This window comes from Nannobrachium achirus, assembly GCF_963921795.1.
Source record: "Nannobrachium achirus genome assembly, chromosome: 21".
Taxonomy (NCBI): Eukaryota; Metazoa; Chordata; class Actinopteri; order Myctophiformes; family Myctophidae; genus Nannobrachium; species Nannobrachium achirus.
In genome coordinates, this window is record NC_137828.1 from 41,519,015 (window position 1) to 41,545,637 (window position 26,623).

General features: G+C 43.4%; 1 protein-coding gene across 1 annotated transcript in view; it reads left to right on the plus strand.

Moving 5' to 3' along the window:
- The window catches only part of pou6f2 (POU class 6 homeobox 2), a gene marked incomplete at both ends in the record, with an annotated part of 129,410 nt that extends 110,169 nt beyond the window's left edge, over positions 1-19,241 (plus strand). The window contains 2 exons of the mRNA XM_080751779.1: positions 347-515; positions 18,722-19,241. Of these exons, the coding sequence (XP_080607905.1) occupies positions 347-515; positions 18,722-19,241 (689 nt within the window). The remainder of the gene's footprint in view (positions 1-346; positions 516-18,721) is intronic.
- Positions 19,242-26,623: the final 7,382 nt, after the last annotated feature.

Sequence of the window (26,623 nt, forward strand, 5' to 3'; positions counted from 1 at the left end):
ATGTTTGCAAATCGTCATATTTTTAAAGATTTTAAAGATCTTTAATTAAAATCTTTGCTTCTGGGGGGTACGTGGAACAACATATTGTCAGATGGGGATCGGGGATGTCCTTGACATGGAAAAGTTTGAGAACCCACTGAGAAACAGAACACTGTTTGGATTTAGAAGGCATGCGTAGAATCAGCCTCAGGTCGATTGCAAGTGTGGTTGCCTTGAGGTGAGTTTATCTATAGGAGGCCCTGGAAGATGGATGGATGGAATAAAGTCTGACAAGTACTATAGTCTGGCTGCCCTGCAGGTGCAACCACACTAATAAACACAGCGATATATCCATGTTGTGTCGTAGACCCCCAGACGGCTCCCAGTGAGGTGGACGGGGTCAACCTGGAGGAGATACGGGAGTTCGCCAAAGCTTTCAAGATCCGCCGGCTGTCGCTGGGCCTGACCCAGACCCAGGTGGGCCAGGCGCTCAGCGCCGCAGAGGGACCTGCCTACAGCCAGTCTGCCATCTGCAGGTAAGAAGGACAACCAACTGGTGTTGATTTTGATGGCAATGTTTGACTTAGTTTTAGTTATAGTCTTTTGAATACATCTTCATTTAGTTTTAGTCACATTTTAGTCATCTAACTCTAAAACTAAAACGACTAATTGCAGTAGATTTTGTCGACTAACATGTGTTTTTGGTGAGCCTTGATGGCGTTGAAATGGCAGATTTTCACTTAGCTGCATGCCGAAAATAGCTCACAACGCGACGCGTGCATAGCCGCGGGAAGTCATTTACAGCAGGGGTGGGCTGGGCTTGGCCCCTCATGCACTTGCGCTTGCATGAGGGTTTTACCTGGTTTTCTTTGTGTTTTTATCGGGTTTCCTTCGTGGGGTCACTCTTGAATAATAATAATTATTATTATTCATCAACCAGCCCTTATTCAAGAATTTCCTTTGTGTTTTTATCGGGTTTCCACAGTTAGCTAGAAATCAAGAACTACACTTTCCCTTTCCATCTCCCCACGCTGTGGACAGTGTGGAGACAGATCAATAAGCCTAAATGGAACACATACAGTGTTCTTAGATGGTGTTTTTGAAAACGGTCTCTTCGGATAGTCTCTCTGCGTTGCTCACCACTAGACCTGTTTTGATTCTTTTGAAACACATGTTTTTGAATCTGCAGCAAAATCTGATCCTTTCCGTCAAGTGACAAAGCTCTGTGACCACATAAAAACATTCAGCTCTTCTGAAATATGATTACATTTTCACAAAAAGACATCAAATCAGAGAGTACACCACCCAAGTTAGTGTTTTTGATATTTTCATCTTTTGTAGAAACCAACTTACAGTACTATAGTGGTAATGAGTAATACATCACTTTTAGTGTATACAATTATTAGGTCAACAGCTTCCGAAATTAATGTTTATAACGGCAATGTCAGATTCCATTTAACCACACTTTTACCACAATGACTAAAAGGATTACCAGTATGTCATGGAATTCTGGATCATTCAGTAATTGATGAGACAGGAGTTGAGACAATACGTAACAACCATTGAGTTAAATAAATAAATAAATCAGTTTTGATTCAAATCATTTCCATGTAAATACTGTATATGGCAGATCACAGAGGAGCTAGTTGTCGAAAGAGTCATATGTAAAATGGATGTTGAGGAATGCCAAGAATGCTCTTTCTAAAAGTATTTTATTGTTAAATGGTATTGCTTCCACATGGTATTGCTAAAGTTATCTGAAGGTCCATTGATTCTAATCCCTGTTACTATCTTGCCATCTAGTGGATAGGTGTCTCAGATTTAGGAGAGATTTTTTTTTCTTCTTTTTTGAAAAAACATATAGTAACATACAGTAGCTAAGTTTCAATTGGGCCTTTTGACTCTGAGGCTTTCAAGAAGTAACCAAAACTACACAGGGAAGACATATTTGCATATTATAACCCCACCGGGGGGTCTATTAGTGTAATGTTAATGCCATAGACACATACAAAACAGAAAAAGTACAAAACTATGGCACAACCTCTTTAAAATTAAGGAATTTAAGTAATTTCTGTCTGCTACTGGCTTAGAAGAGAGGTATTCATGCTTTTATCTCGTCTTGTTTACTATCGCAACTCTGTTTACACATGTCTCTCTGTCTTGTCTCCAGCTTTTGGAAAAGAATGTCACAACTAAATTATCTTCCTCATCAAATAACACCATTTATTGCAAAGTCTTATCTAACAAAATATTTTTTTTACCTGACTAGCTTTTCTGTAAACTGTCCTAATTTATATTATGAATGTGGACAAGGCCTAAAAATGGTTATAAAAAGAGGAACTTTAAAGAGAGGTCCCAAAATCGGAACTTTGTCCAAAAGCAGGCCAAGAGAGCCCAACAGACAGACACAGTCTGTTCATTGTGACTCTGCCTACAGTATGTTAGCATAGGAACTATGTACTCTGCTCCTCCTCAGCCTTGAAAGACACAAAGATAAGCTTGACGGCTGCTGCCAGTTGACTGTCTGCAGCAGGTGCAACCACTTAGTATGTTTTGTCTCTTTAGCTTTATTCGTTTATTTTTGCTTTATTTTGATAATATATGCGCTGTATAAAAGCAATTTGTTTTCAATTGAGTTTTCAGAAAGGCGTTCTACATGCTCCGGAAACCTTATATCTCCAAAACTCAAATTCCGAAACGCATCGCTTCGTGGCGCGTTTCGAGCTTGCGGATCTGCTACTTTTGATGCTTTTGTGAGACGCTTGATGAGGTGCAATTATATTATTATGTTATATTGCTTAGTAGTGAATACATTTGCTAGTTTGAGAGTCCTGAGAACTTGGATCTAACACCATTTGCAGATTTCAGACCCTGAGACACAGCTGCTGATAAGCTTAGGATGAGGGAGGAGAGGTAGAGAGTGCATAGATGCCACTGCCAGTCAGTGGCCCCTTTGTTTTATTGCTGTGTGAAAGAGATACGTTCTTGGCTTTTAACTAGAGCTGTAGAGAAGAATGTGTTATTGTTAAGCCAACTATGAACTGAGAGTCAGGGTAGGGCAAGTCAGTCTTCGTCTTGTCTGTCGTTGGTGAAGGACATATGTTTATGTTGTGTGACTGTTACATACAGCGCTGTGAATAAATATTTTCGAGTCTTCAATTCCGCTGGACTTTAATCATAAAGTCCATAAATAAGTAGGATTTCTATGTCATGCTGTAGTATGATCAAGTAGAGTGTTAATTTACGAAAAAACACAAAGTTAAAATATGGAGATAAGAGGTTTCTGCCTGACAGCAACACATATTATATACATTACCACTGGTTAGCTGTCAGTTCAGTCAGGCTGCATATAGCAGCAGATGATGAAGCCACTCAGCCGTGTAGTGACGCCTAATTGCTTGCTGTCTGGAACTGCCATCGCAATTTCCGTTTAAATTTTAACAGACACCAGATTAAGATATTAAATACATAATTAAACAACCTGATGAATTAAGTCTTGCACTCTAGTACTTCACGTCACCTCCTCCCACTCTGACCTGACAGCGCTGTGTCGTTTATGCAAAACACGTAGCGGAGTATTAGACACGGAAGCACTTTGAAGCATTAAATAATTACTAAGGCCCTACTATCGCCCGTTCACTCTGCTTTGGCATGAGAGAACTTGACAGGAGATGATCTGTTAATAAGATTACCATGTTTTACTGGGTCTGCCTCTGCCACGAGGCGCGCTTATCATAAATGCTACAGCACATTACATATTCATAGACAATAGGCGTTTAACTAGAGTCGTAGCTGTCGGGTGGAAACATTGTATGTTTCAAACAGTTTAACCCGTTAACCCAGGGGTCTTCAACAGGGGGTCCGGGACCCCTAGGGCGTCCTCAGAGTTACTACAGGGGGTCCTCCAAATCTTTGTGTGATAGGATGAGAGGCGTTGAGAGCTTGTAGATTGGCTATTTTTGGCAAATAGTTTTGGTGTAGAGGTAAAAAAAAAGAGCAAAAGTCTGAAAGAAAAACACATCAACACAAATCTAACAGACTGATGACAGTGCTGTCAAACAAGTTTATGAATCTATCTATGAAATCGATGAAAATATGCATGTATCACATTTATACAATATGTAGAGGGGGTATCTTCTTCATGTCTCTCTCAGCTAAGGGGTCCTTGGCCTGAAACCTGCGTTAACCCATTAATACCTCGGGCCGATTCTACAAATGTAGAATCGGATCCTGAGAACAAAGATCCTGGATCTTTGAGAACAAAGATCCTGAGAACAAAGTGGTTCTACGGCGTGCCTCAGTCTACACGGCTAGTCCGGTGCATCACAGGAGCAGGGACAGAAGTATGCAATGGAGAGAGACTGGAGCAGCTCGGACTAATTAAGTCTTTTATTTAGGTGCTAGTACAAAGATAAAAATGACTGACGTTTCGATTCTACTGCATCTTGTCATGACTCTGAGGAAGATGCAGTAGCATCGAAACGTCGGTAACACTTTCTATGAATCCTATGTCTATAATGCATTATAAACATACTTATAATGTATTATAATCTGCTTATAACACTGTATAGTTATAGTTATAAGAACTCATTAATGCTCATAATGCTTATTATAACAATAATCATACCACACTATAAAGCATTCTATAATGACGTATAGGTCAAGTATAAATGCATTGTAATATGCATAATGACCGTTGTTTTAACACCCCACAAGAAGGCTTGCCTATAGGGAGTTAACCTCTCGGTTAACTGGGAGAAGAAGCAGTGCATGAACTCCCGGTATGAAACATTTCCAAGAAATTGCAGACTGGGCCATGCTGAATCACAGCTGTGAGGCTCCTACTCCTACAACTTTTTTTTTAATTTCCACACAACTCCCCTGAGGTGTATAGTTCAATATTGAAAATGGGTGGTTTTCCCCTTTAAGTACAATTTTGAGGTATTTGTACTTTACTTGAGTATTTCCAATATCCAATACTTTTACTTCTACCCAAAGCATCTGGCATCCAAATATTGTAATTTTACTCCACTACATTTATTAGAAAACTTTAGTTACTAGTTACTTTGCAGATATACATTATAATATTATTAAACATACATAAACCACTTTATCCCTATTTTATACCTTGGCTATTTGAAAATAGCCGATCTACAAGCTGACAACGTGTCGCATCGCGACAAACATTTCGTACTTTTACTTTTAGTACTTTAAGTACAATTTGATGCCAATACTTTTGTACTTTTACTTGAATTCTGGACTTCTGACTTGTACCACTACAATGCAGTACTGATACTTTTACTCAAGTAGAAAATGTCAGTACATTTTCCACCACTGCCTGATTTTACACTTAAGGGTGCCCTCACACCAAAATACCTAGAGTGGAATCCGCCAATGCATTTCAATGAGAATGGAGCGTTTTTTTTTTGCCAGTAGAGGATTTCTGCAAAAAACGCTCCATTCTCATTGAAAAGCATTGGCGGATTCCACTCTAGGTATTTTGTTGTGAGGGCACCCTAATGAATGATATCACACATGAACACATCTATCAAAGACAACTCTGTTTCACGTCAGACTGGGAGGTGTAGACAAGGTCAAATCATCACTTTATTTAAAGAGGTAGTAAAGTACACTAGCGTCATGTCCAGGGGTGTACTTGTACATCAAGCTGCCTCACGTCACGCTACACAAACAGGAGGTATAGGCTCCTGCACTGTGGGCATCATGGCTCTGCAAGTCTTAACTCATTCTGTGCCTATCCCGAACATGTTCGGGATATGTTCAATCCAAAACAATTTTTTTTTTATTAATTGACTTACCCTGAGCTGCTTGTAGAGTCGTGGGTGGTCCTGGCTCGTCCTACGCTAGCCAGCTAGCCATTTTACATGGTCCGACGATATATTCCATTAAAAATGGTTTAAAATACATTTTTGAGACCCCCAATGTTCACCGAATGTTCAGCGCCGCTTCCGGAACGTAGTCCAGTGTGCCTATCCCGAACATGTTCGGGATTTTTAATGAAATGAATAAAATGATCCGAGGCCTTCTGAAGCCTGAGCCTAAATTTAGTCCAGTGGTCCAAATCCTGGGGAAGCCATGCCGGCCGTGAGCCGCGAACGTAGCCGCGAATCGCCGCCGAATCCAATGAAAAACCACATCTTTGGAGGCCCATATCTCTGGATTGTGTTTTTAGGGATGTGGCGTGAGGTTTATTTATGGCGAAATCGCCGAAAAATGATCTTTAAAATGACAAAATGGGAATAGCTATTCTGTTAGCATTATCATCCGGGACATTTCCATGACGTGCACGAACGTGAGCACGCGCGTCACTGCAACGTGAGTCCCCGGATGCTAATGCAGTCCCCTATGCGTATTTGGAAATGACACCCGGGCTCCAGGCGGAGCCGCTCGATTGTCCACGACACTGCAAGCGGCGCGCAGGCCAGCGGACCTTGGTCCTGCTCTTCGCCCCCGAGCGCCGCAGGCGCGAGTGGCCGCGAAGCCGTGGTGAATGCAATCGTTATATTTATGCCCAGGCCGTAAGGCCTGGGCAAGCCCACGATAAACGCCCTGTCCAAGCGACTACAATGGAGCGCTCCCTAGCTCCGCTTCAGCCAATCAAAAGCTTCAGTGGGCGGGGTTTCCCTGGAGCCCGGGTGTCATTTCCAATCACGCGCGAGAAAGTCTGGCATTCTTTGGCGCCATCTAGGGGCTGGCACTGGTAGGGTTAAGTATAGACCGTCACCTAAGCAGAGCATTTTCGTGTCAATGACCCCCAAATTGATATCTGTTTGGCCACGGAAATGTTTTGTGCCAGGGACCCCCAGAAGCAAAGATTTGTGTGTTGTTCACTTTTTAAAAAAGATATTCAAAGATTTGCACGAATTATTACGATTGATTTTTCAAAAATAGTAGAGCTTGTATATCTGCTATTTTTTAATAGACAAAGTATAAAATATATTTAAAGTGGTTAACATGATTGTCATGCTATATTAACTAATTTAGATGGGGTCCCGCTCAACTAATTTAGATGGGGACCCGCTCCTAACCCCAACATCCATATTGTGGTCAAAGCTTTGTCAGAAAATAACAACGCGCCACAGTGTGACGCGCTGTGAGCTTGTCGATCTGGCAATTTTCTGCCAAAGCTTTCATCACGAAAACAGAAAACAGAAAATACACTAGTATAGAGCCCTGAGGGACTCCGGTCAACCATAATGGTTAAATCAAATTACGTAGTGAATTGCTTTTGAAATAATTCACACTTACTTGTTAATGTTTGAGGTTTTCAGCGCTACAATTCCCCCTTGTGTTTGCAGCAAAACACCCCGTTCTTCTCCTACATTATATTAATTTTAAATGTACCCTTGAAATGCATGTTGCGTTGCTGATGACCTGCCCTGTTTAAGTATGTGACACAGTGCTGCCACGCACCTCTGAAAATTTCATCACATCAACATCAAACGGCCAATAAAATGTGAAACTCTATCAGGCACGGCCCAGCACCAAAGTAATGTTTTAAGTCTTAAAAATAAAATCACGCATGAAAAATTCACAGCCATGCATAATTGAAATATTTATAGCATACATTAAAGACCATTAGCTTAAAAAAATGTATAAACACTCCGTGGCCTGTTATTCATGCCTTTATGACAATTCTTTTTGCATAACATTGGACATGACAGGCATCTCCTGATGTTTTAAGTAGAGGGCCGAACCCCGCATGCTTTGGTTTAGTTAACATCAACAGAGACATGGACATTTGAGGTTTAGAGAGACATGGCAGTACCTGAGGGTAATGGGGGGAGGGGAGTCTGAACTCAGGGGAAGCGACAGTGACAGATACATACTTCCATCTTGTCTCCTTCTATCTCTCAGCTGTGTATTTGGAAGCACTGCATTAGCTTTGTTTTATCAGATGCACTGATGTTGCATGAGGATATCTTCAGACCAATGATGCTCTATCATCTCACAGAAGTGATGGTGTGTCTAATTTGTCACAACTTTCATTTAAATAACATGTTTGATTTGATAGACCCAGTTTAATATGGCTCTATTTGTTTGTAACGCGGTGGTGAATCTATATTTGCAGTGTAATATTGTACATTTATTTATTACTTGTGCCAGCAAAGTGTGCGAGTACTGCGAATCTGTCGCGTATCTGTCTGTGTTTACGCCCATAGCCGACTTACTTTGTGGTTGGTCATAGTCCTGACAAAAAAATATGGACACATCTAGAGGTCGCACTGCCGATCTGACTGATATGCTCATATATGGAGATCTCTGTATCTGTCAGTCCTTGTCCCTTTTATGCCCATATATATACTGTGGGGGCCCAGATTTAGAACTCAAACCAACACCAGACAAATGGACAGTTTAAGCCACTTTAGGGCACGTTTATTAAGTATATAGCAGAATAATCAACAGCAGCGGAGCCTCGCTCCGTTCAATGCAAGTACTTCACCAACACAAATGGTATTGTTTTCTTAAACGTTTCAGAATAACTCAGATCAACATTTGTTTAAAGAATGAATTGCTATCTAGGCAGAGCAAAGTCAAATAACTTAAGCGAGTATAAGTGTAACCAAAGTTCTCCCCGGCCCGGGGCGGATTGATACTTGCAGTCTTTCAGTAGTAGGTTTATGTTTCAAGGCACAATTTCAAAGCCGTCACACTCACGGGCAGTGCGCAAAGAGTACGTAATGTTTACAGGTACAATTCCAAAACCCTCGCACCCTCCATCGTGCGGCTCTCCAGGTCAGTATCAGCGTCTCCTCTATATTGCCTGGTGAAGGACAGATAACGTCGGGTTAGTATTGCATTCCTCTGTATTACAATTAGAAGCAGAATATGTGGAGTGTAGCTCAATATCTAAAGCTTTCTTACCGCCAGTAGCCTGACCGCCAGCATAGTGAGTCAGTGCAGACTGGGGCAGAGGAGGCTCTTTTGTTTGGCAAGGGGACCCAGCCCTGAGCAACGCAGCTGTACCTGTACTCAGATTAGGCTGATTGAACAGGTAACTCGGCAGGTAACGCCCTTCTATTACCTGTCCCAGGGCTGGGCGTCGTCTCTGAGAGCCAGCTCTCCTCCCTCTCCACTGACACACTGTGCTGTGTGGGGCTCACCTGTGAGGCGGTTGCCTAGCGACACTCCACACATCCTCCCCCTAAGCTCGCCGTTGCTAGCGGGAGCTTCACTCTTCTCATCTTCATACAGTCTTGAAAGGGCATCGGCATGGGGAATTTGTTTCCCGGGTCTGTGTTCCACATTGAAATGATAATCTTGGAGCTCCAGGAACCAGCGTGTGACTCGGCTGTTCCTATCCTTGTTGCGAGACATCCACTTCAGGGGTGCATGGTCAGTGATGAGGGTGAAGGTGCGGCCCCACAGGTAATACCTCAGGTGATGTATGGCCCACTTCACGGCAAGAGCTTCTTTCTCCACGACGGCATAGTTCCTCTCATGCTTCAACAGCTTCCGGCTGACATATAGGACGGGGTGCTCCTCTCCATTCACCACCTGGGCGAGCACGGCTCCCAACCCGGTATTGGAGGCGTCGGTGTGGAGTAAGAAGGGCTTTTTGAAGTCTGGTGCCACCAGCACAGGTTCTTCACACAGGGCGTCTTTCAACGTTTGGAAAGCTGTTTCCGTCTCGGGCGTCCACCTGACCAGTCGGGGCAGGGACTGGCGCGTCAGGTCGTATAGGGGGGCTGCAACAGTAGCATAACCTTTAATAAACTTTTGATAATATGACAACAAGCCTAAATATGACTTCACCTGTTTCTGGGTGACAGGGCGGGGCCAGTTCCTTATTTTCTCCACTTTCCTCTCCTGGGGTTTCACGCACCCCCGACCGATTGTGAAACCGAGGTAGTTGGTCTCGGTGAGACCGACGCGACACTTCTTGGCGTTGGCGGTGAGCCCAGCCTTGCGGAGGGCCCCTAGGACAGCTTCCAGGTGGTGGAGGTGCAGGTCCCAGCTGGAGCTGTGGATCACGATGTCGTCGAGGTAGGCGGCTGCGTAGTCCCGGTGGGGTCTCAACACGCAGTCCATCAGCCGTTGGAAGGTGGCGGGGGCCCCATGGACTCCGAAAGGTAGGACGGTATACTGGTAGAGCCCCTCGGGGGTGGAGAAGGCCGTCTTCTCCTTGGCTCTCTCCGTCAGGGGTACCTGCCAGTACCCTTTCGTGAGGTCGAGGGTGCTCACGTACCGCGCCGGGCCCAGTCGTTCGATCAGCTCGTCTACTCGTGGCATGGGGTATGCGTCAAAGGCGGAGACTTCATTCAGCTTTCGAAAGTCATTGCAGAAGCGTAGAGACCCATCTGGCTTCGGGACGATGACGATAGGGCTGGACCATGGGCTTCGAGACTCCTCGATCACTCCGAGCCCCAACATCATCTCCACTTCTTCCTTGATGGCTTTACGACTGGCTTCTGGGATACGATACGGTCGCTGTCGGACCACCCTTCCGGGTGTAGTTATGATGTCATGGCGAATGACCGGGGTCCGACCGGGTAGGACGGAGAAGACGTCACAGGCCCGACTCAGCACTTCTTTTACGTCTTGCTTCTGAGCCGGGGCTAGGTCCTCTCCTATGGGCACTTCAGGGAAAGACTGGGGAGAACTGGACGTTAATAGGACAGAGGACGGCAGAGGCTCCTCCACATGCCATTTCTTCAACAGGTTCACATGGTAAATCTGTTTCCGTTTCCGGCGGCCTGGCTGGCTCACACAATAGTTCACAGGGCCCACTTTCTCCACCACCTCGTAGGGGCCGTGCCATTTTGCCAGAAATTTACATTCAGAGGTGGGTATTAGGACCAAGACTTTCTCCCCCACTTTGAATTCTCTAATGGTGGCCCCCCGGTTATAAGTGCGAGCTTGCTCCCGCTGGGCTTGTTGCATATGCTCTCTGACTATGGGCCACACCTTCCTGGCCCGGGCCTGCAGAACATCTACATGTTCAATTACGTTCCGGTGGCCTGGCTGTTGGCTCTCCCAAGTTTCTTTTGCAATGTCTAGTAGTCCACGGGGACTCCTCCCATACAACAGTTCAAAGGGGGAGAAGCCCGTGGAGGACTGGGGAACCTCTCGGATGGCAAACAGTACATATGGAATTAATTGGTCCCAATCTTTCCCATCTTTGTCAATTATTTTCTTTAGCATTTTCTTTAATGTCGCATTAAAGCGTTCACAGAGGCCATCAGTCTGGGGGTGAAAGACTGACGTACGTATACGTTTAACTTTAAGCCACCGATACAACATTGCCAAAACTCTTGACATAAAACAGGTGCCCTGGTCAGTCAAAATTTCATTCGCAATTCCCACCCGGCTAAACAGCATGACTAGTTCGTGTGCTATGGCCTTGGCTGTAGCCGCCCCCAGGGGAATGGCTTCGGGAAACCTAGTGGCATAGTCGATTATTACAAGTAAGTATTTGTGACCTCGGCCAGATTTTGGTAGGGGCCCCACAATGTCCATGGCGATACGTGAGAATGGGGTTTCAATAATTGGCAGAGGTATCAGGGGGTTTCTAAAGTAGGGCCGTGGGGCCGTTTTCTGGCAGTCTGGGCAGCTTTTACAAAAATCCTCTACTGCCCGCTTTACGCCGGGCCAATAAAACCGGGCCAAAATACGTTCGTAAGTCTTTTCTACTGCCAAATGAGCCCCCAGTTGGTGAGTGTGAGCTAAATACAGAACCCGTGACACATAAGACTTAGGGACCAACAATTGCTCTAGAGTGTCACCTGCCCTGTCTTTAGTTAGCCTGTACGATAGGTCATTTTTCACTATAAAGCAAGGAAACGTGTATTCACTCACCCCCTCACACTTTTGGCCGTCTATGGCCACCACACGCTGTCTGGCTAGGTTCAGGTTCGGGTCCGCCCATTGGTCGGCGGCGTACTTCCCGCTCCTCGGCCCACGGTCCGGCTCCAATGCCGAAAACCCGGGGACTTCATCTCCCTCCGGCGTCACGCTGTTCTCTGCGGCCGCCCGGCGTCCCCGCCGGGTCCGCACTCCCTTTACGCCGGGCCAATAAAACCGGGCCAAAATACGTTCGTAAGTCTTTTCTACTGCCAAATGAGCCCCCAGTTGGTGAGTGTGAGCTAAATACAGAACCCGTGACACATAAGACTTAGGGACCAACAATTGCTCTAGAGTGTCACCTGCCCTGTCTTTAGTTAGCCTGTACGATAGGTCATTTTTCACTATAAAGCAAGGAAACGTGTATTCACTCACCCCCTCACACTTTTGGCCGTCTATGGCCACCACACGCTGTCTGGCTAGGTTCAGGTTCGGGTCCGCCCATTGGTCGGCGGCGTACTTCCCGCTCCTCGGCCCACGGTCCGGCTCCAATGCCGAAAACCCGGGGACTTCATCTCCCTCCGGCGTCACGCTGTTCTCTGCGGCCGCCCGGCGTCCCCGCCGGGTCCGCACTCCACTGGTTGCCAACCCGTCTTCACTTTTCTCGCTCTCCCTCTCGAGCGCCTCCTCCCCCCCTCTTCTTTCCTCCGCGGAGGTGCTGTCGTCGTGGGCCTCGTCGCTCGGGCCGAACACGGGGCAGGCGCGGTAGGTGGTTCTCGGCTGGCTGTGGCGGGGACGGCGTCGTCTTCGCACCTCGAGGTTTCGTCTCGGCGGCCAGTACTGATCGTAGAGCGGGCAGTCAGAGCCGATGAGCAGTGGGACAGGGAGGTTGGGAACCACTCCAGCCGTCACGAGCAGGTCTCCCCTCGGCGAGAGCACTTTGATCTGTGTGACGGGGTAGAAGCGGAGATCGCCGTGGACGCAGGTTACGGGAACGGGTGGCGAAAAAGTGAAAAACTTCTGGGAACCCAGATTACGGGAACGGTGACGTCGCCCACCTTCCCCGCCAGGTCAGGGTGAACTAGTGTGACAGCGCTGCCCGAATCTAATAGGGCGTGGGTGTCCACGCCGTGGATGCGCACCGGTACTGTGGCGTGCCGTCGTCTTCCCGTGCCGGAGTGTAGACACGGCCTTGGCGGCTCCGAGCCGGACGCACTGGGCATGGACACGTCCCTCCTCACCTCCAGACAGGACCAGGACAGGTGATCCGGCTGGCCGCAGACGTAGCACCGCCGCTGGGTAGGGGGAGTTCGCCCGCTTCTCTCCGGCGGCGCGCTCCGTGGACGTGGTGGCGAGCGGGGAGCGTTTGGTCGCCGTTGTTTCTCTCGGCCGGCGCGCTCCTCCCGCCTCATCATCTCTGTGCTGACATGGTGGTTTTCAAGCAGGGCTATCAGCTCTTGCAATGAACCGGGACTCACTCTAGATGCGTATTGTCGGGCGTCTGGCGGCAATGCTCTAATACAGCGGTCGATTACGAGTCTCTCCACAGCGGGGGGATCACCCGGGCTGGTCAGCCAGCTAGTCGTCAGACGGAGCAGGGAAGCAAGCTGGGCACGGGGCGGCCCGTCTGTTCGATACATCCAATTGTGGTACCGCTGTGCCCGGGCCGGGATACTATAACCATAACTCGCTAATATAGCTGCCTTTAATTTATTGAAGTCTCGAGCGTCAACTGTTGAGAGGTCGCGGCAAGCGCGCTGCGCCTCGCCGGTCAGAAACGGTGCCAAAATCGCGGCCCACTCAGCCTGTGGCCACCGTTCCTGAGTAGCAGTGCGCTCAAATAGTTCCAAATAAGCTTCAATATCATCGTCACCGGGGGTAAACTTAGTAAGTACCTCGGCTGGGGCTCGCGCTGCTGCTGTATCCCTATTAATTTTACGTACAAGCTCATGCACGGCTGTCTGTAGCTCAGCCTGGCTTTTTAACAGCGCCGTAAGCGCCTGTGCATGCTCCATTGTGTGTGGTTGGTGAGGTTCGAGACCCGATTCTCCACCAAATGTGGGGGCCCAGATTTAGAACTCAAACCAACACCAGACAAATGGACAGTTTAAGCCACTTTAGGGCACGTTTATTAAGTATATAGCAGAATAATCAACAGCAGCGGAGCCTCGCTCCGTTCAATGCAAGTACTTCACCAACACAAATGGTATTGTTTTCTTAAACGTTTCAGAATAACTCAGATCAACATTTGTTTAAAGAATGAATTGCTATCTAGGCAGAGCAAAGTCAAATAACTTAAGCGAGTATAAGTGTAACCAAAGTTCTCCCCGGCCCGGGGCGGATTGATACTTGCAGTCTTTCAGTAGTAGGTTTATGTTTCAAGGCACAATTTCAAAGCCGTCACACTCACGGGCAGTGCGCAAAGAGTACGTAATGTTTACAGGTACAATTCCAAAACCCTCGCACCCTCCATCGTGCGGCTCTCCAGGTCAGTATCAGCGTCTCCTCTATATTGCCTGGTGAAGGACAGATAACGTCGGGTTAGTATTGCATTCCTCTGTATTACAATTAGAAGCAGAATATGTGGAGTGTAGCTCAATATCTAAAGCTTTCTTACCGCCAGTAGCCTGACCGCCAGCATAGTGAGTCAGTGCAGACTGGGGCAGAGGAGGCTCTTTTGTTTGGCCAGGGGACCCAGCCCTGAGCAACGCAGCTGTACTCAGATTAGGCTGATTGAACAGGTAACTCGGCAGGTAACGCCCTTCTATTACCTGTCCCAGGGCTGGGCGTCGTCTCTGAGAGCCAGCTCTCCTCCCTCTCCACTGACACACTGTGCTGTGGGGCCAAGCCCCCAGAACCCTGGGGGTGCCCTGAAACCAAAAGGACATGTTGGCCATTTTGAGGTACTGCAGTTGGGTCTACTCACATGAACGCGCGTCTAGGCTTCTTTGTATTGACGCGCGTTCATACCGGAAGTGCTCGTTCATGAAGCGCGTCCATGAACACAAATTATGACGAAAAATGCGTCACAGTAGACCCACTACGTCACGGTTTTACTCCCCGGAAGGAGGGGTGAAAACGCCTCATGCGCTGGGTGAGCAACTCAATGCAAGTGGACGGGCGGGGATATTTGTGTCCTCTCTATTCTTATTATAACTCTATGTGTGGGGCTCACCTGTGAGGCGGTTGCCTAGCGACACTCCACAATGCATACTGCCATACTGTAGTTAATCAACACATATAAGCATAGCCTCTAACCCTCCAACCTAATACTATTCACTAAATGTCTTTCTGACTATAACCCATCATTCATGACACCATAAGATAATAACAATTGACCTAAATGAAGCATATTAACATTCTATGCCAGGTATTTATTAATTCCGGTCGGTAGACCTTGCCAGCATTGATCCTCATTGATTGTACCTTACTTTGAAGATCCACGGAAGTCACAAGCGTGTCCACGTTGTGTAAATTCACACTACTGTATCAACATGTTTTTTTACGCGACCGTTCACCGCATAGTTACGGCCCGTTGAAAAAGAAAAGCGTTACCCGTCGATAGACACAATCTGCAGTAGAATCCGAGATAAATGCATTTTTCTGCATCCCCGTTCCATTGAAGTGAACCCGGAAGCGAATATGCGGATGCCTACCACCGCCCAAAGCATCATGGGAAGCTGAGTTCCTGCATAACTCCGGGCTTCATGAGACCACTATTTTTTAATGCAGAGAGAGGTGGGGGCGAAAGTTAGGTCCCCCTGTGTTTATGAAGCGTGGGAGTTTATGAAGCGGTGGGAGTGTGAATACAGTGCAGTACACACTGCACTGTATTCCCTACAGTGCAGGGCCCTCCTCCTTCTAGTGTTTAGCAGGAAATAAAGTTTATAGAATAAAGCCTGTTGTCGACATGGCTTAATACACAAACAGGGCGTAGAAAAAGAGAGACAATCTGTGCAGGCATGGTATCTTTGTCGAATACAAGAAAGCTCGTCCCGGTATTCCTAAACCTCAGTAAAACAAATGTTCTTATTTTGCACTGGCAGATCTGTCTGGTTTCCAGGCTAGTAGCAGCGCACCTCATTCCTAAAAAATACTTTTGTGCGTTGTTGTTTGTTCCTCAGAGAGTGCTGTTCTGACAACTGTCTGTCCGTTTTGAGTCCACCTTAAAGCATCTTTACACTTCACTCTTTGGTCCCAAAGCTCTTTCAGTGAAATACGCAGGTAGACTAGAGAGAGTAGCTTGGCTTTTCTTTTGGGACAAAACCCACATAGACCGATGTTGTTGTTGTTGTTGTTGTTGTTGTTCTTGTTTTTTAAGGTGAATCTTGCAGCCCCCTCCTCACCCTAAACCAGTGGTTCACCAGCGATGATTATGATGATAGATGATTATTTTTTTAATACAAGATTCACAAATACATTTGAATTGAATTGTGTTAGATGTGAGTGCAGTTATATTGTCATATTGAGATTTTAATGCTCAGCGGCACCATGTAACGTTTTTTTTTTTAAATTAATACAATTATACAATTATATATAGTAGAGTATGTTAATACAATATAATGTAAACAATGGGAGTGGTTGTATATTGTCTCTCCCTGCTCTTCTACTGAGACATTTAGATCATGTCTCACGTAGACACAGGATCTGACACGGGATTCTGACCTGATCCTGGTCAAGAGTACATTTATCCCCTAAGCAAGCCAAGCAGGCAGGCTCTATTAGCTCAATGGTTAAAAAAAGAAAAAGAATCTGCTCATTGAGGGTTCAAATCTGTGTAGAAGAGGACATTTCATTATGCAGCTTTAAACACTTGAACCCCACCATCCATATTCTCACAATGCAAATGCAACACATTGTGAGCTTGTAGATCAACTGTTTTTGGTGAAGAGATTTGCTGCGTCCCGAGTTGTCCAAGTACAGAGCCATCTCAGGTCCAGCTTAAGATTAAGACCTGAGACCGATTCTACGAATGTCTTCTAAATCCAAACAGTTTTTCTGAAAAACTGTTATTTCTATATCAGTGGTGCTCAAACTTTTTCATTTCAAGGACCCCTAAAATTATATGTATTTTGCTGCCGATCCCAATCTCAAAATGTGTTGTTTCAGGGACCCCCAGAAGCAGAGATTTGAGTTAAAAATGTTCGCTTTAATAGCCTATAGCGAGGGCTTGGAGCGCAAAGGGCCTAAGTGACATTTTCATTTTTTTCACAGGACAGTTTTTCATTGATTGTAATAATTAAACTACAAACAACATTAAAAAAGTATAATTTAAAATACATTCATTGAAGCCTAATCTGTATTAAAGTATAGATTGATTAAACATATTTCTTTTTATTAAATAATTACAATCAATGGAAAGCTGTCCTGTGAAAAAAAACTAAAATATCACTTAGGCCCTTTGCGCTCCAAGCCCTCGAAATTATATTCAAAGATTTGCACAGAGTATCAAGCTCATAACACGGCACTAAGTATAAAATAATGGTGTTACACTGGTTACACAGATCTGCTTTCCCTGTTTTAAATTGAATCTTGACCACGAGGTCAATTCATGTCACATCCTCCTGTTTGTAGGTGAAACATGACCTTTGACATGATCTAAATTTCTCAATAGAAGAGCAGGGAGACAAAATACAACCACCTCAATAAGTTATATTGCATTAAAGATGGGGTGCGGTAATTTTTTCCCTCCTACAACATAATCACCAGGTATTATGATTATTCTTGGAGGACGTTTTTTTTTTTTCTTCAAAAAAGTGTACAGAAAGTTTTAAAATTATGTTTTTATGTGGCCACACCCACCTGCTCATTAAGTATGCCTGGTTGTCAGGTGGGTGGTGACCCAGCTGAAGTTAGCCACACCCAGAGATGTTGTTGAATGGTAAAAAAGAGGGGGGGATGATATTATGATGTCATTATATCAGTGTATTTCAACTGGGCCTTTTGACTCAGAGGCTTTCAGCTTTCAGGAAGTAACCAAAAATGCACAGGGAAGACATGTTTGCATATCATAACCACACTAGAGTCTATTAGAGTAATGTTTAAGTCACCGGCTAGCTGTCTTCAGCAACTAACAGGAAAAGCTACAATTTTTTTTCAAACTCATAAGAGGCTTGCCATTATGAAATGATGTGCCAGAGGCCACAAAACGTGCAAGGATATTCAACATTAGAGTGTGCAAATGTTTTCATATTAAATATACAATACAATGAGAGGTTGTTAGGATAGGAAGGGAGAAAAATATTTGAAAAATGTATTAAATGTACATTTTGATTAATAATTCAAGCTTATTTTCTATAAATAAATGATAGTGCTATATTTAAGTGCTTGCAATTGTGGGTTTTTTGGTTTTTATCTCTTGACGGAAGGATGTTGGTGTGGTGCAGTACTTGCTCTCATTTCTATTTCATTTTATTTATTTATTTTCCTGATTGGTGAAATCTAATTTCAAAGCACAGTATTTATTTAATAATCTGTAGTCAGGTGTTTTGTATATGTGTTGATGCAATTGGACATAACTTCTAGCCAATAGCTGGGTCTCCTTGCTCCATCACTGCCAATCACGGGGCAGAGAATCCAAACACCACTGGTCCCCGTGGCAACCATCACCATATCCCAGTCGTGGAACACACAGTGCAGTGGTTCTCAACGTGAGGTCTGGGGACCCCCAAGTGGTCCTTGAGGGGGTTCCAGGGGGTCTTCTCTTCTGGGGATTCCTGGGCAAAAATATTTCCAGATGGAGGGGTCCGCAGGGACAAACATTGAAAATGTTTGAGAACCACTGACATAGAGGGGTGGTTTGGGATGATGGGGGGAGTTTCTGGTCCCAATGGCATGCTGGTTCGAGGAGACCGCTTCACTTATAAGGCAGGCAGCTTATCCATATGTTCTGGCGCAGGGCACCTAAGTAAGATTCTTCTCTCTCAATTCTCCCCAGACACACCATCCTGAGAAGCCACTTTTTCCTACCACAGGAAGCCCAAGAGAACACTATAGGTAGCAGTCTGACAGGCAAACTGAACCCTGGCCTTTTATATCCTGCCAGGTTTGAGAAGTTGGACATCACCCCTAAAAGCGCCCAGAAGATAAAGCCCGTTCTCGAGCGCTGGATGGCGGAGGCGGAAGCCCGCCACCGGTCCGGCATGCAGAACCTGACTGAGTTTATCGGCAGCGAGCCCTCGAAAAAGCGCAAGCGGCGGACCTCGTTCACGCCGCAGGCGCTGGAGATCCTCAACAGTCACTTTGAGAAGAACACGCACCCGTCGGGACAGGAAATGACGGAGATCGCAGAGAAACTGAACTATGACCGCGAGGTGGTGCGCGTCTGGTTCTGCAACAAGAGGCAGGCATTGAAAAACACGATAAAGCGCTTGAAACAGCCCGGCGACCTGGACCTCGGCCCGGCCTCGGCGCCGATGGACCCTCACACCGACTCCCTAGAGGAGCTCCCGAATTGACGGGAGCTTTTTACCCAAATAAAAGAAAAGGGTTGGAGCGAAAAGTCTTGAAACGACAAAGTGGATCATGAAACCACAATGGAACGAAACTGAAAAAGAATACAAAATTTAATTTAAAAAATAAATACACCCTTCTCCTTTCATGAAGTCAACTGGATGGAGAGTCATGAGTTTGCAAACAAAAACTATGTGTTGTCAGTGTTATCACAAATTATGTAAATGACCTTGACGAAAAACCAAAAACGTGAAAAAAGAGATTAATATCTTGCAAGATTATGTACAAACATACAAGTGTGCTGTTTCAAAGAGTATTAGATTCTGGCCAAACAGACCAGAACATTGCCCAAAAGTTTTGGTTCCCGTGATGAGGGGGGATTTAGTAAAGAGATCATACCAAATCAAAAACACTATTTACCAAAGTCTGTTGCATCTGAGTACGAAGAATAATTTTGTAATGTAAATGTGTTCTAAATTTTTACATTTGTACTGGCAAAACTAAGCTATATGTATGTGTGAGGTTGGGTACACGTTTTTGTCTTGCTTACGTTTTTCCTTCATTGTTTGTATGTAAATATTGAGAAGAAAAAAATGCTGTCTTCATATTTAAAAACGCACTGATAAAAAGTTATCTTTTTGGAAAAAGGAAAAAAAATGTACATTTGTGCAATTGCATAACGTTGTTTGCCTCCAATTTGTGTTCCATACGCAAGATATTTTCTGTCATGGTGTAAAACTTTGTACAACTTTTACAGGTATTTATTGATAATTTAACACAATTGTTTTTGGGACATCGGAAAAGGATAGTGAACTGGGGACTGTCATTTAGACCAGTGGTTCTCAAAGTTGGGTTCTGAATGGACTCCTTACAAGTGTCAGTGTGTAAAGGTGGTTGCACACTGCTGCGTTTTTCGGGCCGAATATCGGAGTGAATTTCGGAGCGTGTGAATAAAAAAATCAACCTCACGTTATGTCAGTCACGTTTGCACACTGCCGTCCGTTTCGCGCACCACTCGGTCCCTTGCTCTCTCTATCTCTCTCTCTCTCCTTGCCCTGAAAAACGCATTTCGCAACGAAAAACGCAGCAGTGTGCAACCAGCTTAACTCTATACAAATGGAACCAAATGGACTCTGACGGCTCCTTTTAGTTCCATTTGCACACTGTCAGAGTTAGGGGGGGTCCTTAAATATAAAAGGTTTGAGAACCACTGATTTAGACATGGGTGTCTCTCAGGTCTATTATTCCGCAGCTTGGTTTGGATCTATTACCTGTATACTACTATGTCCTTCTGTTGCCAAAGCCTGATAGCCAAAGAACACATCACTTCTGCTCAAGGACTGGGGAAGATTCAAAGTTTTTTATGTTTTTTGGACATGGTTGTGTAACCCTTTTTCTATAACATGTGTTATTCACTGGGGTTTTTCATGCTACAAAAATACTAACGTACTGTAATGTTTTTTTTTTTAGTTTTTTTTTTAGAAAGTGTCTGTTGTAGCCCCTTTTTTATTGCAATACAAAGAAATATGTAGGATCTTCACTTATTTATTTATTTATTATTATATTTATTTTGTTATTTACTATTTATATATTTTTTGTTTGAATAACGTATTTGCCTCTACCACACAGCCCCTCCTGCTTAATAATTTACCCAAATAAATCTCCATAAGCAATGCCATGATAAAAATTCAGTTAGCCTATCTACCGGTACCGGTATATCATTTTGAGTGATGCCATCCATGAAAACTCTTGTTTGTTTGTTTGTTTGTTTGTTTTTCTGCTTTGATTGTTATTACAGTTAATATTCATTATCTGACTAATCCTTTAATACATACTCCCACCAAATACTATAGGGAGTCTCCCTATAGTATTTGGTGACCATGTGTGTGGAACACACTGACCAACCAAGTCATAAGTCAACATGATCAATCAACTGCTTGAAAAAAAAGAAAGAAAGAAGACGATTTACTATCCTTTAACCTTAATAATGGGATAGAAGGGGCAGAAACCTCTGAAATCTCCATGTTCTAACTTTTTGTGTTTTTTCTGTCATTTAATGCCCTACTTGATCATACTTCACTTCAGCGTCGCACAAAAGTATCAAAAGTAGCAGATCCACAAGATCGAAGCAACACGTTTTAAGCTTGTAGATCTGCAACTATTGCATTTTTTTTTCTTTTAAACCTGAAAAGTAACAGTTTTGGAGGTTTCCACCCCACAGAAACCTTATGTATTCCCATACGTAAACTGGAATATTTCACTTTCAAACATGTTTGAGGTCATTTTAAACTACTCTTTTGTTGAATCAAGTTTCTTGATTCAATATTTAGATATTTGATATTCTTTAAGTTTTTGGGGCTAATATCAGTCACCAGAACCAAGGATGGGTGTTTTTAATGAATCTAACATGGTTAAAATTGAGTTTGAAGTTCCAGTGGGTTTGTATTGGAAGGGCCCATGTTAAAATTAATCAAGCAACTTAAAAACTGTCTGGGATGCTGAGATGGTAATCTTACCTTTAGAAGTTATTATCTCCCCAAAAAGTAGTCCAGGTGATTGTTTGTTTGTTTTTTCCCATGCGACACGTCTGGGTGCCGAGATTTCAAACGTTACTTCAAAGTTCATGGCTTCGCGACAATAATAGCATTGCCTGGTGGGAATAGACACTGTTTACTGACTAGTGACATTATGTACGGCAGACATTTACAGAAACAAATAGATTTTTGAGCAAGAGAAAATAGCAGATTAACAAACAACCGCTCCTGTTTGGAGCTGTGGTCGGGTAGTGCAAATGGACAAGATTGCCTGTTATTAGTATGATGGGAAAATAAAACTACTTTTTGGGGGAGATAATAACTTCTAAAGGTAAGATTACCTTCTAGGACAGAATTCTCCAGACATGTTTGAAAGTGAAATATCCCTTTAAGTATGGGATTGCATATCGTCTCTGTCAGGTGGAAACCTCATAAGTCCAAAACTGTTACTTTCAAATTCCTGTTGTTATTCATCAGAATCCCATTGGAAGCTTAAGGGATTCACCTCGTAACACCAATCTTTTGAGTAATTACAGTATATTAACACATTATTGTAAGTAGCCTTTTTCCCCTTTTTTGTGGGTGGGGGGGGGGAATGCAAATCACTAATATTGAATTCACATAAATCCTTGAAGACAGAAGGGGTGAATGTTTGAGAATAGAGTGTCACATGTCACAGCTAGTGAACCTAATTTGAACTGAGCTGAAATGTGATGTATTCCAAAGTGTCTGTTCAATATCTGTCCTTCCATGTCACATTGGTGGCATCAGCCCCTGGAATTCACTCCACAAAGTCAGTTTCTCCAAGAATCTCCACATGTGTGAAGCATTATGACCTCATCAATGAAACCAATCGATTTTTCACCTCTTTTTATAGGGCTGCATTTTAGAGGACAAGAATGAATCGGTGCCCTAAAGTAGAGTTGATAATAATACAATTTTCTTTTACTTTTACTTTTTCATACAGTTTCAGTGTGAAGATGAAGCTTAAAAAGAATGATGTTGATGTTGTGAATAGCAGGTAGCGTACAGTACATACTGTACAACCTTGTATGTAACATCTCAATGTACCAATTTAGTACGCATCGGTTTGGAGCTGCAAGGTCGTCTATCATTATTCATAATTCATAGCATTCGCTCATCTGCAACACCACAAATTGATGTTTGATTATCTTTTATTGTACCTTTTCTTTCTTTTTCTTTTTTACGATTTGCACATTTTCAATTTTACTTTCGGGGAAAATTGCTTTATTCTGTTTTTAAAACAAATCATTGGCCAAGAACTATTCCTATCTGTGTGTGTTTCTTCACTGTCTGATACAGCTACCACCACCAGACAAATGTACAGTATGAGAAACCTGTAGACTCCCGGTATAATACAATGTTCTGAGGTTTATCCAGAGAACCAAAAAAGAAAAACTAAAAACAGAACGCAGAACAGAATTATTATGCCTTCACTCATCTTTTCAATGCTGGACCAAAGCTCTATAGTTATGCACATTGTACAGATAAAATAGATTCACGATGTTGACAATCTTTAAGAAATTTGAAATAAAGAATTGAAGAGCGGAACTTTTTTGTTCATTCAAGGTTTTACCTCAGTATTCACTTGTCCTTGTACATTCAAATTCCATACAAACACGTGAAAAGAAAAACCCACTACTCATTCACTGTGCTGTTCGTTTGAATTAACTGTTGTTGGTTCCGTTGTTCACCCCCTGATTTGTGTGTGTGTGTGTGTGTGTATTTTTTTTAACAATGATGATGTGAGACATCATGTTTTATATCTAGGAAGTGTTTTTTTTCCTGGGCCACATGTATGATGTTCTAGATATTTGATTTTGTCTGTTATGATGTTTCTCTCCTTTATTTATTTCATCACTTGTAGAGGTAAACAGTGTCATCGTCAGCCTGTACACCTACAGATAGGAGACAAATCATGGCCATTTGACATTAGCTACCCAATTAGAAAAAAACGAAAGAAAGAAGATAATCACATTGAACCATAAAGGTTTTGAAATGTTATCAACACAGTCACATGCACACACAAAATGGTTTTAACATGTTATGTTATCAATAATAAAGAACTCTAAACCAAAGCTAAAAGAGCCTGCAGAGGTTGGTTTTAATTTTTATAGACTGAAAACTCGACTTAATCTATAGAGCAATATCTGTTTGGTCAGTTAAGTATAATTTATGCTTGATGCGAAAAAGTGTGGTGGGAACATGTCATGTGTCGACAGTCTGTCGAGTTGGAGATATGTCATCTTTGTCGAGCCACGTGCCACGCACAACACTTTTTCTGCTGAAGGATTAATTAGACTTTAAGCAGCACTTTGTGTATTTCCTAAAAAGCTTCATGTCTGTCATATTGATTTGTACCATAATTAGTAATAAACAATTGTTTGACATGAAATGTCTTGTCTTGTTTCCAATAGATCTTTATTTTAGATCAGGCAAGCTGAGTGAAACCACATTCTTACTCACAGCAACAACCGCCTGAGCCTGAGGGGGGGGACACGGAGCACACACATACTGTAGTGGCACTAGTCACTGTTGGAAAGTAACATTTACTTGAGTACTGTTGACTTGAGGTATATTCACTTTACTGTAGTAGGCCTATTTCCAATTTTCTGTAATTATACTTCTACTCCACTACATGTCAAAGGCAAATGTTATACTTTTACTCCACTGCAATGATGTGAAACCTTTAGTTACTAGTTACTTTGTAGTTTTTGGATTATTATTACAAAACATACATACATTTTGAAACTTGTGAAATGGGACATTCTGCATAATGAGTACTTTCAGTACTTATATTTTAATGTGAATACATTTTCCCTTTACTCAAGTCAACCGGACTCAATGTATTTCTACATTGTGGTGATGGTACTTAAGTACAAAATGGGAGTATTTCTTCCACCACTGCCTACAATGGGCCTCAATACCCTGTCAGCCATGCACGGCTGCTGTTCTGTCTGAGTTGTTGGCACATCACAACTTTGCTCAAGGACATTTTGACATAAGTTGATGAGGGAGGGAGAGAAATACCGCCGAAATACTTATACTTGTCAAGCCCTTATACTAGATGCCTGAACCACCTCAACGGGCTCCTTTCCCTGCAAAGCAGCAGCGGCTCAACTGAGTCGACTTCCATCATCCAACCTACCAAACAACAGCAAACTGGAGTCAAGCTGTTTGGAGCAGAGAAGATTTGACACATTTGTCAAGATGGGCTTAACCCACAGATGCATGGGCGGCTCATCCCACGAATGCATGTTCCTTACAAATGGACCAATTCAAAAGAATAAAAGTGTTTACTTTAAAACACAGAGAATATTATTACATGGTACGTTTCGGCCACAGTTGGCCTTCATCAGGTGACATAATTTGTGACCCACTCCCCTTAGCAGGTTAAAAAGAATCTCTCAAGACAGATTCAGAGCTCCGCAGCTGAATCTGTCGGCAACTCCCGTTACAACATTTAGAGTTGTTATTATTGTCTCCGCCAGGCCGAAAGGTATGGGGAGACTATGTTTTGCACCCTGTCCGTTCGTCCGCCTGCCCGTCCATCTGTGTGTGTGTGTGTGTGTGTGTGTGTGTGTGTGTGTGTGTGTGTGTGTGTGTGTGTGTGTGTGTGTGTGTGTGTGTGTGTGCGTGTGTGTGTGTGTGTGTGTGTGTGTGTTGTTCCATCCGTCTGTTATAGAGGGTGTCAACGGCTCTTGCTGGCAGCAGGTCAACTACACAGTGAAATACATTCAGTCAAATAATCATGCTACTGTAGGAATCCAGACAACATCCTGGTTAAAAATCAGTAAAGTCATTTTGTAAAAGGAAGACGAGCTAATTCCAGCTATTTGAATCCATGTATAAAGTGACCCTTCTCTTCCAAGAAGCATTGTTGACTTCTATGTCCTTATATTATCATCACTTTACCCAAATACAGCTAGCTAAAATGGAGTTAGGAGGTTTTTGACCATTAATGTGGAGATTTGTCCTTCATTGATTAGAATGACAGAATGAATAAATAATAAAACAAAAAAACTGAGTCGGAGGTGGTTCGTCCGACGGTTTCAGGAGGTGTTGATAGAGGTGTCAGAAGTGCTTTTTAATACTTTTCATTGGTTCAATATTTGTAAAACCCACACGCAGACATAAAGGGTGTTCAATAGCACAGATCCTTTTTTTTAAGTAAAAAATTTGAGTTTTTTGGTTTCTCCCGACAGCGAAGATATATAGGTGGCAGAGGTGACAGAGAAAAGATTAGTTTTTCTCTCTTTCTCTCACTTTGATTAATCTCTGTTATTCATTTATGAAAGTAGTACAGTAGCTATACCACAGTGACCTTCACACCAATGTACAACCACTACATTGGTGTGTACAAGTTTTAGAAGCTTTGTACCAACTATCCGGGGTTACTCACAATTCATTTCAATTGCAACACGGTCAGTAGACAACAATGTATATCATCAGGGTTATTTCACATCAATGTTTCATGTACAGTATTTGCCTTGCACAAATAACAATAACAAGACAAGGAGAAGAGAGTGCGGGGAAAAAAGAAAGGATCATTCTTGGGTGAAAGCCTTTTGATAAACTCAAGCTCCAAAGTTTTTGAAACAGCTGCCTCATCCGCGATGCCTTTGAAAAACTGACTGCCTGCTGAAAAAGACAGTAGGCTAGTAAATAAATAAATAATAATCATAAAAAGCACAGGCAACATAAATTATTAACATTAGACTGAGAACTGATGTTGGAAATGTCTTTTCTTCTTCCTTTCAGCCCCTAGCCCCCCCCGTTCTTTATTTCAAAAATACTGAACGTGTTTTTGAGTGCTGATGGGTGCTACGTTA